Source organism: Chenopodium album, chromosome 26, assembly GCF_948465745.1.
Source record: "Chenopodium album chromosome 26, dcCheAlbu1.1, whole genome shotgun sequence".
NCBI lineage: Eukaryota > Viridiplantae > Streptophyta > Magnoliopsida > Caryophyllales > Amaranthaceae > Chenopodium > Chenopodium album.
The window spans coordinates 31,866,674-31,878,728 of NC_137859.1; the positions used below are offsets into that span (position 1 = coordinate 31,866,674).

The window sequence follows — 12,055 nt, forward strand, 5'->3', positions numbered from 1 at the left end:
TTAACCACTTACTAACACAATAACGTTTAGTGCCAGCATCATCAATCCCATATTTTTTCTCTAATGCATCCCAAATATCCTTAGCATGATAAAAACCCATATAAAAATCCAACAGACTATTCGACATATAATGCAACAACATACCCTAACAGGCTATATCATCCTTCGAAAACTTTATCTCAATTTCAGACAAATCATCTTTATCAACAAGTCCAATAATAGCATCAAGAACATATGCAACATCAATTTGCTCCAAATAAAAAAACACCCTAACAGCCCAACGCTTATAATTCTTTCCATCAAGAGGTTCTAGTTTAGACATATCAAGAACAAGGAATTTGGAAGCCATAATCGTTTTTTAGATTGTTCTTCTAATAAGCAATAAAACAGAAATTACTTATCTCTTGATGCGTGAACCAAACTGAGAAACTGACAATAGCCGGGTCGTGAAGAACCATTGACCTAAAAGACTATTCTACGCTACCTCCCGGTGCTGTAGACTGGAAGCGGTCGCCCTTCAGGATAAGCACGGCGACGGAGTTTATGTGCACTCACAAACCCGACTCGAACTCAAAATTCTTGTCCAGAAAACAGAACAGAAAGAATTCGTGTTTAGATATTTTTAGAGAAGAGAGAAGACTGATTGTTGTTGTGTGTTTTGGCTGGGAAAACCACCGAGTATTATAGGCAGAAGAGGGAAAACGGGTAGCATAAAACAAGGGAAGAACTTAGCCAAAAAACTGACAAGATGAATTTGGTCAGTCAAGAGCAATAAACAAGGGAGTGAATTAGTCAGCTAAATTCAAGGGATAAATGGCTGATTAATTCCCGCAACAGTCAGAAAATCCCAACACTCAAAACGGATAATTAGGAATATTCCGTCAACAAGGAAAAAGAAAATAAAATTTCTCCAAAAAAATCCGCGCATCGCATTCCCCGAGGCCCAAGCCCGGCCTAGCACGGGGCGCGCGCGCGTGTGTGGAGTAACACATACCTCCCACTCACTCAACTAAGTAGTGCTAAGGCACTACAATATAAGACAAGGCAAAACCTTTCTCCCCAACCAATGTGGGACTTTTCCCCTTTCATTTATTTTTCTCTCCCTCTTGTTTTCCCCTAACTCTCTTGTTTTTCTATCAATAACTTCCAACAGGACCAATTAGCTATATTGAGTTGGGCCAACATTTACATATTGGATTTTTCATTTTAAAGTTCAGCCTTGTATCGTGTCTTGGAATTGAGCCAATATTTCTGTCTTGGATTTTTCGTTTTAAAGTTCAGCCTTGTATTATGTCTTGGAATTGGGCCAACATAGTGTGTTGTATACTTGTATTTCGTTTCTTGACTCCAATCTCGTTTCTTACCTCACCCTTATAAAGTTATAACAGATTAACAGGGTATTGTTGCATTTCAGACAATTTTCAACTCTTTCTTAACAAACTTGTTATTAAAGTTAGTACAATCTGTACTACACTCGTATTAGAATAACTAATATAGTCAAACTAATACATTTAAACTAATGCATTGATATAACTAGCTTGACATAACATACTAATACCAAATAACAATAATTTTAATTCAGTAACAATAACTATTTACATTAAATTTTATTTAAACTGAATAGAATTAAATGGATTGAGTTAATTTTTATCACCTCAAACAACTAGTTGATCTTCTAATCAATCAATTGGAATTAAAAAATGGTGACACTTAGTTCCAAAAATATAAAAGGTGTAAAATGACTATTATTCTAATTTTCCAAATAAAGAAATGAAGAACGGATTACTACGGGCACACTTCTCGAACTCATCCCAAAACCGAAAACCCTTTTGATTTGGTTTCTTCATCTTCACTATTTTTATCATTTGTTCGATCTGCATGGCTTTGACGTCGTGTCATCTCCTCCTCACTCTCTCCCTGTCACGTGTCCACCTTCTTCCTTCTCCCTCCACGCGTCCTTTCCTCCTCATCCTAACCTCTCCTTCCTCGCTCTTATATCATCACCTCTTCATTCTATTCTTTTACCATCTAAATCAAATTCAACCAAAAGAAAGAAAGAAAGAAAAATTTCATATTAAGATCAACAAATTCTCTTGAGAAATTATAGTGTTACACTTGCACAAAAAATGGCAAGCAGGAAGGTAGAGAAGGCCGAGGGGGCGGCGAGGTACGCCGCCGACGAGCTGAAGTCAGAGAGGGATGCAAGGGAAAATCAACCCAAACAAGATCAACAAACTCGAAAAGATTACTACACTGAAGAAACCACTAACTATCAACAACAACAACAAAATAGGCCGGGGATTATTTCCTCGGTGATCGGCGCGATCGGAAGCACGTACGAGCACGCGAAGGAGGCGGTCGCGGGTAAGACTCATGATGCTGCTGAGAAGACTAAGGAGACTGCTGCGTATACTTCTGAGAAGATGAAGGAGACCGAGAGGGATGCCGCTGTTCGTGCTCGGGAGGACGCCGCGTTGGCCAGGGAAGGGAGGGATAATGCTGCTGAGAATTTAAGGCAGACGAAGGATGCTGCTGTTGGGAAGACTAAGGATGCTGTGGGTTATGTCGCGGATAAGTCTGTCCAGGCGAAGGATGCTGCTGTTGGGAGGACTAAGGATGCTGCTGGTTATGTCGCGGATAAGTCTGTCCAGGCGAAGGATGTGACTCTTGGTAAGACTAAGGATGCTGCGGGGTATGTGGCGGATAAGGCTAAAGGGGCGAAGGATGTGACTGTTGATACGGCCGTGCAGGCGAAGGATGTGACTGTTGGGAGGACTAAGGATGCTGCGGGGTATGTGGCGGATAAGGCGAAAGGGGCGAAGGATGTGACTGTGGATACGGCCGTGCAGGCAAAGGATGTTGCTGCTGAGAATGCAAGGATAGCGGCGAATAAGACCGGGGAGTACACGGAGTGTACTGCTGAGAAGGCGGTAGAAGGGAAGGATGCAACTGTTGGGAAGTTGACTGAGTTGAAGGATTCTGCTGCTGATGTTGCGAAGAGGGCGATGGGTTTCTTGTCTATGAAGAAAGATGAGACGGCGGAGAAGGCGAGTGAGACTGCTGATGCTGCTGTGCAGAAGACGAAGGAGACGGCGGAGGCGGCTAAGGAGAAAGGAAGGGAGACTATGGAGTCGGCTAAGCAGACCGCGAACGCTGCTAAGAACAAGACGTGGCAGAAGAAAGAGGAAGCCAAGGTGAGAATTCGGTTGTCCTCTCTCTAATTCTCTGCATAATAAGTACAGTAATTCTGAACTAGCTAATTAATCTGTTTAGTTATACATATATAATTTGTGGGTATAGTATGTTTTAGGCTTGTATCTCAAATAATGTAGCAATTTCTAAGGTTAAATAATAAAATGTTTTAACTTTTTAGATCAAGATGACTAGTTATATTTTTTGAATTGCATATACATCTTCCTTCAATTGCATCTTGTGATTAATCATACAAGAATAAGTTTATATAACTAGTAGTATTAGCTGATCAATTGCGGAAATTTCGATATAGTGGATTTTGAGAATAGCAGTAGTACAATTCATTGTAAATAGCATATGTAGTTGGGTGCATTTTACCTTTTATTTGCAAATTGATTGTGAAAAATTTGATATTGTTGCTGTATTGTATTCTTGATATTAGATTTTAACATAGCCTAGAACTAAACAATGTGATTAGTTATAGAATAATATGGATGCACAAGTTATAATGTGCAAGGGTTAATGAATTTTCTAATTATCAGCCGACACTCGATTGAGATAATTTTGATATGGTTATTGATGTAAACACAACAATGTCATTATTTATGATGTGCAGTAATATATGTATAAGATATGATTTGTAAGAATTAATTTGAACATGGTAGTGAGCGATCAATATTCATTACTCATTAGTGATAATTTCTATAAGTTGATTATATTTGATGAGCAGGATGCATACAAGGCTACAGAGGAGGATGCAAGAAGGCAAAAGGAAGAAATGAGGGTAGAAAAGCTGAGAGAGAAGGGCTATGATATGCATGATGAAGACCGCGATGCGGCACTCAGGTACTAATTAATCAGGATACAATTTGTACAACAATGTAGATATTAGAAATCAAATTGATCATATAACTGATTACTGATGAATGTATATTCTTTTGTATAAAACAGGGGAGAGGATGCCAAGAACAATATACTAGGGGCAATAGGTGGTTTAACAGATGCTATGAAGAGCAAGCTTTCCGTGCCAAGCGAAGAGGAGAAACGAAGGACACAGGGCAGGGGCGGCGATGAGAAGATCGTAGCAGTGACTGTGGAGGAGTCGCGCCCTGGAGCAGCTGCTGATCTTCTTAAGGCAGCTGATCAGATAACCGGGCAGAGTTACACCCCTAATGATGTTGGAAAGATGGGAGAGGAAGGGACCGGATTCCCGAAGCCGGCTGGACGTCGCCGTTGATTGAGCTAGCTAGCAATGGGTGGACATAATATAACAAGACTATAATAGATGAACATATATGACCATGCATGGTTTTTGTTGGCCGGTCTATCTGTTAGCTGTTTCTAAGTCATATATGATCTTTTGTTTGTTACACCTAGCTTTTGAAACTTTTGTTATGTTGTAAGCTCATTTTGGTTCTTATTATATAAATTACTAGTATCTTACTTCTTTTATGTTATGGTTTTTATTAAGGAGGTAGGAAATGGCTTTTATGTGAAGTCCTTTGTATTTTGGTTTCTTGATAATGAATTGAACCTCTTTCATGAATATGTGACGTTAGTCCCTTCTTTTAATGATTTAATCTACATTGTGCAACACTCATTGCCAATGCCAAGTGGCAGCATTGGATTCTAATTTTCTGCCACTAATCATTTTTTGTTGCATACAGAATATTGATGAAATGAATGCTATGAATATGATAGTGAAATAAATAAAACTATCGAAACTTATAGTAACCTAATTTTACCAGATTCATCACTCAATCACACAGATTACCATCTAAAAAATAGCTTGAAGTAATATGATGGATTGCTAGGTACATATGGAGGTTGAGACATCATATTAATGTTTGGGTTAGGAATAGGTTACTTATGTAGCGAGTTGGAACAGATTTATGTGGCTAGTAAGTTGAATATAGACTTAGATTTATGTGGCTAGTAAGTTGAATGTAGAGACTTAGATACACCCTCCTCGTCCCGATCTAATGTCCTCTCAAAAATTAGTTTCCATTTAGTTTTCACTTCTATCATTTCTTTGTCTCGGTTTTGAAAGTTATTTGGTTGGTTCAGTTGATTATTTGTATGGTTCAAATCGTATCAATTTGTAATTGGGGGTGGGTTAGGTTACCTTATCATACAGGTGTATTGTTTGATACCATTAGCCAAATAACTAAATATAATCAATTGGAGTTGTAAACTTGTAATCTAGTCGGGTCTTATATTTAGTCATATGCACACATCTACACATGCAAGCTACGACCAAGGGTGAATGCAACGATATAAACCACATTATTGTTGTAGTCAAAGATGAAATAATCTAAGGATCTAGCCATGTACAAAAACTAATTCTGTCCAAAACATCAAAAAAAAGAGACTCAATGATGTACAACTTGGAAAGTATTCGATACTTGATCTGGGTCGAAAGTTGATTATAAATTGTAACACAAATAAAATATCAATTCCGATGTCGTCCAGCGGTTAGGATATCTGGCTTTCACCCAGGAGACCCGGGTTCGATTCCCGGCATCGGAACTTTTTATAATATTTTTGTTGATTTTATTTTGTTGCATAATACTGCATTGGAGCTCATGATAATATTCATATGATAGTTTTAATTATGGCGAATAAATAATCTTAATATGAGTTAGAGCCTTGTATTGTAATTTTGTTATGGTCGTATCAAATTACTACTTCTTAATTTTTTAAATAAAGTTTATAACGACATTATAGTATTGTTGTATAATTTTATGTAACACTTTATAAAAATAAAACTTTTTATTCATGTGTTACACATACCTAATTGCTTGTTTGGTTTACCTTCAATAATGTGGAAAGTGTTATTAGTTGCAAATAGGGCATTGTTAAGCTTTCGCAAAACATGAAAAATTAAATTACCCACAGGCCACCTCCCCTCTAACATCTTTTTTATACAACCGGGTGAACATAGAGGTAAGTGCACTCAATGGTAGTTATGTGTTTATTTGGTAATTATATTTTATTCATTGTAAGATTTTAAATGAACAAAAAAAAAAAAAACAAATGAGCATAATGTACTCTTGGTGCACGTTGCACCCGGGTGTCTCCAATGAATATTAAATTATGACAACCAAACAATTTATGACCAAGAAATCGTATGAAGGAAATAATTTTCCATGATTGGAGCTTACCATGAGAATTTACTTTTCATGTCAATTAAACAAGCACTAAGGGCCTGTTCTCATTGACTGAACTCGGCTGAACTGAGCTGAACTGAACTGAACAGAACTGAACTGAAATGAATATTTTATAAGAGAAGGAAATTAGGAGCTGAACTGAACTGAACTGAACTGAATTGAGCTGCACTTAACTGAACTGAATTTCAACGTAAGAGAACAGGCCCTAAGCATATTAAAAAAAGATATTATTGAGATTATAAAGATAATCAAAACTGCAAAAATTTAAAAAAATAAATAAAGAAAAGAAAACAACCCTCGTAAATATGACTTACGAAATGGAGGGAGTATATATTACTGAATTCAAACAACTTATATGCCACTTAGGGCCTGTTCTCATTGACTAAATTCAGCTGAACTGAATTGAACTGAACTCGGCTGAACTGAACTGAACTGAACTGAAATGAATATTTTATAAGAGAAGAAAATTAGGAGCTGAACTGAACTGAATTGAATTGAACTGAACTAAATTTCAACGTAAGAGAACAGGCCCTTAGTCCTATCCACATATGGTAGGTAGATGCCCTTAACGCCAATAATTTGCCATTTATTTTGGGGACCTAACACATGAGATCTCAGCATGAAAATTAATCCCTTGCTAAATAGCCGATGGTACGGTATTGCTTATACAGCTATACCTAATCAATTACTTGTACTATTTAATGCCTTTTATAGATGGCTTCCCGCAGTTTCTATAAGCAGGAACTTTACAACATTTTACAGGTGCGAGACTATCTTACCCAGACTTGCTCCATCAAATGATTAGCATCTCAGTTGAGTTCTTACATTGCTATGTAACGGGGGCTTCTCAGTTCCCTTGGCCGATCTGATAGCAAGCAATGCCAGGAGATGCAAAAATCGCGCTCTGCGCAATTGTATTATAGCCTAATAAGTATACGAAGATCAAAACTTGAATCACCTTACAATTGTAAATCAGTAAAAATGAGGGTTGCAAGGATGTGATATGAGTCAATATGACTAGTTTCATAATGAATAAAAGAAGCTAATTACAATCTACCTTCAGCTATACTAAAGACTGCTAATAGTGTCAACTAGTAGCTGACACTCAAATCAAACAAGAATACCCTTTATTGTTTCAAAGCAATGATCTGGGTAGTTCGTCAACAAGACATTGACCAACATTTTCGCATTGCTTAACATACTAACCACGCCAACTAATAATGATACGATTTTGCATCTGTTCAAATTTAATTGTAAAATAATTCAATTTGTACACCCATGAACTCGTTCACGATCATTGATTCGAGCAGAAATCCAGAAAACCCATGAACTTGTGATCATTTATCATCTGAATGCTCTTCTCAATCCCAATCACTCCTGCACAAATCGAATTTCAGAAGTTAGAAGGGGGAAGAGCAATATGTTACGATGACAAATTGAAAGTATAAATAAAGGATAAAGGTTTGAATTGCGTTACAAAAAGAGGAAATTACCCATTGTCAAAGCACTGGCAAAAATAACACCGGAGAGGATGAAGACAATGAGGGAAGCTCGCTTAAGGAAAGCAACTAGTTTCCTCACAAAATATTGTCCCCAGAAGCCAGCCAGAAGAGAAACCGACATGAGGTACAAGGCTGCAAGGAATTTCATATCATTATACAAGAGCATCGGACCACAAAAACCAGATAAAGAATCTAGTAGTGAATAGGTCAATTTATCATTGAGAGCCTAGGCAGGTTTAAGAAGAATTTTTTTAAGCATAAATTGGCATATGCTGCATTCTATCCTTTTACACAATGGACAGCAGTATTTCAGAAGTTAAAACGACTCAAAAATAATGGTCCAACAGGAGAATGTGCCCAATAGATATAAACGAAACGTATAATAAGATTAGATAAGGATAATACCAAATGTGAATGGGAACCTGTGGAGAAAGTAGAACTCCACCACAGACAAGGACGACGAGAAGAGCATCACAAAAGTTGCTGTTGCACTAGCCACCTATTACAAAAGAAAAACAAAAATCGAATTAAAGAAAAGAAAGTTCAGATTAGAGGATTAAGTCCACAAATTTGCTCCAGGTATCCGTAATCTCAACAATGCTATTATGTTCCAACTTGACCACTTACTAGTTTTTGGATATTCACATTAACTAACACAAAATGTTTCATAAGGAACAACGTAGGGGTACTAGTGTGAAAGTACAATTCTGGTAAACTATATCCACAAGAACTATAACTTTGACAAGGTTTTGTCAAAAACTCAAAATGGGCATCACACTTGGCATCACTACTTGAGTATTCACATGTATAGACAGGATACAAAAAGATCACAAACCGAATTAACCCTTCCAAGTAGGTCAATTTATCACAAGATTAAAAAAAATCAAAAAAAAAAAAAAATGAGACACATTAAGGGAAATTATGAGAAAATTGGAATAAGTTATTCGTAATCTCAACAATGATATATTATGTTCCAACTTGACTTACTAGTTTTTGGATATTTACTGGTGTTTAACTAACACAAAATGTTTCATAAGGAACAACATAGGGGTACTAGTAGGAAATTACAATTCTGGTAAAATATATCCACAAGAACTACAACTTTGACAAGGTTTCATCAAAATGGGCATCACACTTGGCATCACTATTAGAGTATTCACATGTATAGACAGGATACAAAAAGATCACAACCCGAATTTAAATATGGAACAAATACATAGTAAAGGGAACAATTATGTTTACTTGTAACAGTAAATGCTATAAATTGACATTTGATCAATTAGACAATAACCCTTCCAAGAAGGTCAATTTATCACCACAAGATAAAAATTAAAAAAAAAAAAAAAACACACAAAACAAAACAAAACAAAATTTTTTAAAAAAAAAAAAAAAAAAAAACATCACGAGATATATTAAGGGAATTTTGAGAAAATTGGAATAAGTTGACAACTAGTCCAATTTAGGCCAATTATGCCACAAACCACATGGGCTCATGGCTACTTCATATAAGAGTCAAAACAGAATCAAACAGACATATGCAACGAGATAATTTCTTTTTATTCTTAGACAAAATTAATAATGATGTCTATTAGACTATAATAGATACTATTCATACATTGATTTGATTATCAACTTTTACACATAATAAGACAATAATGATTAATTGATGATTGATAGATACCTGAGGAATTACACCAATTTCAAGAAGCAGTGGGCCCAGGATGAACCCGCCTCCAGATCCAAGAAGACCACCAACAGTGCCTCCAAGAAGACCACAAAGTGCACAAAAGGATAGAGTGATGGGTGTAAATTCAATGGAAGCTTCACAAACTGACTCGGTGTTACCAGCTATCTTCCTTTTCTTCCCTTCTGTATATAATTTAAGTGCTTCATAACCAAAAACCCCGAAAGCTACAGGAAACTGCGGAAACAAGACCAATAATTAAAAAAGAAGCATGTAAAAGGAAATCTAGTACAAAATGGTTTTTTGTATTTTGGATGTGTGAGGCTTTAGACAAGCAGCACATGGTTGAAAAACATGCTATGCCGAAAAGATGGAGGCGGTTGAATACCTGGACAAGAGTAAGCACCCAATACCACATGGAACAGGCTGCAATATTATTCTGTTGAACAAATTATCAAATTTCATTAGCCATGGATCATATAGGAAGTACGCAACTAAAACAATAAGCACAATGAAGAAATAGCTTGCCTTAAGGATTTGAAAGAACACAAAAGCAACCCATACAATAGCCAGCAGTAATAATTTTTTCCATTTTAGATTAGCGGACATTGTTTGCTGCACATAAATGGACCATATTAGGAATACATCGTTCAATCACCAATATAGTGTTCAATAACAATCTTATAAGTGGTCATTTGGTTGCACATAGGAAAAAGTTACAAGTTGAGAGAGAACTATTTCATAGTCCACTTATAAATACAACTTGCCCAACTTTGTAACACTTCATGTGTTTTAGAAAACAAAACTCCCTACTTCTGTTTTCTAGTGTTGTTCTGCGTCAACCAAACCACCGGACAGTAAATCAACAAATATATAAGCAAGTAAGAACATATTTTGACTAACCATGAGCGATTTTTCTTCCCTAGGGGATAAAGGCTCATATTCTGTGTCGATAAGGACTGCAAGTAAACAAACAAGCAAGACACCTCTTAAGATAAGCAAACCATTAAATCTGTTAAATAATTGATTACTATATATTGTTAGTTACTCACGTTCACCACGAGAATTAACAAAAGTATCCCTCTGCTTTGCCAATTCTTTCTGCAAAGTTAAAAAGATTAAATTATCTAACAGAACTTCTTAGAATAACCAGAAGTCAAAAACTGAATCTCGCTTTAATAAACTAATCAAAATTAAAATGAACAAACAGATTAATTAATTACATTCAAAAGAGTCTCCTCTTTCCACATAATGATCCCCCTACAGAATGATCTTGATGACGTGCCTGAAAAGCGCAACAACATCAATATTTTACCAAACATTGACCTACAAATATAATCCTTAAACCATAAACAAACAAAATAAGAAGATTAATGCAGGTTAATCAAGTAAAAGTTAAACATAAAATATTGATAGGATTAGTAGGTACAAACCTAAGAAGAGAATTATGATGAGAATTGTAATAAGCCAGTAAGGAAAAACAACACTCAAAGAAACTCCAATAGTGATACCAAGCATAAGCATAGGCTGAAAAAGGAGTGCCAATTCATAGTCCAAAATTGGGACATCTTTTGATGGGTGTTGTACTCTTAGATTGTACCAAACTGATGATGCTGATGCTGCCATTATCATACCTACTCACCAAATTTACCAACCAAAGATCCACATATCAGAACATGTAACACAAACACTAGGAAAAACCCGTCAATACGACACCAACTATAGCTTGGGTGCAAAAACTCGGACCATTACCTAACATAATAATTAGTATTACCCTACACGGGTATACACCCGCTTTAGTGGTGCTATCCCATGTAGCACAATCTATAGTTGGTGTCATTTAGGCCAATTTTTCCGAAATTTGTTAATACAACCGAAAGAACAAAAAAAATAGCAATAATATTGTACATTTAGAAAGAGCAGCAGCAGATTTAGTATCAAAACCAACAATTAATGTAAGCATTGGAACAAATATGCCACCACCACCAACCCCACCAACGGTTCCAAATGCTGAACCCAGAAATCCAATTATTGTTGCAACCACAATTCTCCATCCAAATTCCAATTCCTACAAAATTGAATTAAACCCACAAAAACCTATGAATATTATCACCCAAATATCAATTCTAAATAACAAAATTCACCAAAAAAAAATCGAAATTAAAAATTAAAAAACAGGGGACATACAGGCCACACTCTCTGGGTGTCGGAAAGTGCAGAATTAAGAGCCAAAAGATTGGAACTTTGATGAAATTGTTGTCCTTGGTAATGAGTGACGAAAATTACAGAAGAAATAGCCACAGAAAAGGCTGATATTAGATACAAAACCAACCCTTTTGTAGCCATTTATTTCTGGATTTGAAGAGCAGGAAGAAAAATCCCAGGAATTTAAGTTCAATCTCCAAAAATTCTGAGAGATTTTTTGTATTTTTTCTGGAGGTTACGTTGCTATCAATTTGTTAATTAGTGTAGCATTATATGACGAATTTAAAGAAGAGAATGTGAAG

At 36.2% G+C, this 12,055-nt stretch overlaps 2 protein-coding genes and 1 non-coding gene across 3 annotated transcripts; 2 read left to right on the forward strand and 1 right to left on the reverse strand.

The window, feature by feature from the left end:
- The first annotated feature begins 2,126 nt into the window (after positions 1-2,126).
- LOC145617026 (uncharacterized) lies at positions 2,127-4,429 on the forward strand. The gene is made up of 3 exons (XM_081671730.1): positions 2,127-3,194; positions 3,920-4,038; positions 4,144-4,429. The coding sequence occupies exons 1-3, from the start codon at positions 2,127-2,129 to the stop codon at positions 4,427-4,429; spliced, it is 1,473 nt and encodes a 490-aa protein (XP_081527856.1).
- A 1,220-nt stretch (positions 4,430-5,649) lies between these two features.
- On the forward strand, positions 5,650-5,721 carry TRNAE-UUC (transfer RNA glutamic acid (anticodon UUC)). Its single transcript has one exon. It is a non-coding gene; the product is annotated as a tRNA-Glu (tRNA).
- Positions 5,722-7,334: 1,613 nt separating this feature from the next.
- On the reverse strand, positions 7,335-12,055 carry LOC145617420 (sulfite exporter TauE/SafE family protein 4-like). The gene is made up of 12 exons (XM_081672123.1): positions 11,736-12,055; positions 11,457-11,616; positions 10,982-11,182; positions 10,772-10,833; positions 10,601-10,649; positions 10,452-10,507; positions 10,077-10,163; positions 9,937-9,987; positions 9,546-9,785; positions 8,270-8,363; positions 7,856-7,996; positions 7,335-7,739 (listed from the first exon to the last, which is right to left on the reverse strand). Exons 1-12 carry the CDS (start codon positions 11,892-11,894, stop codon positions 7,657-7,659), a joined length of 1,383 nt encoding a protein of 460 aa, XP_081528249.1. The 5' UTR covers positions 11,895-12,055; the 3' UTR covers positions 7,335-7,656.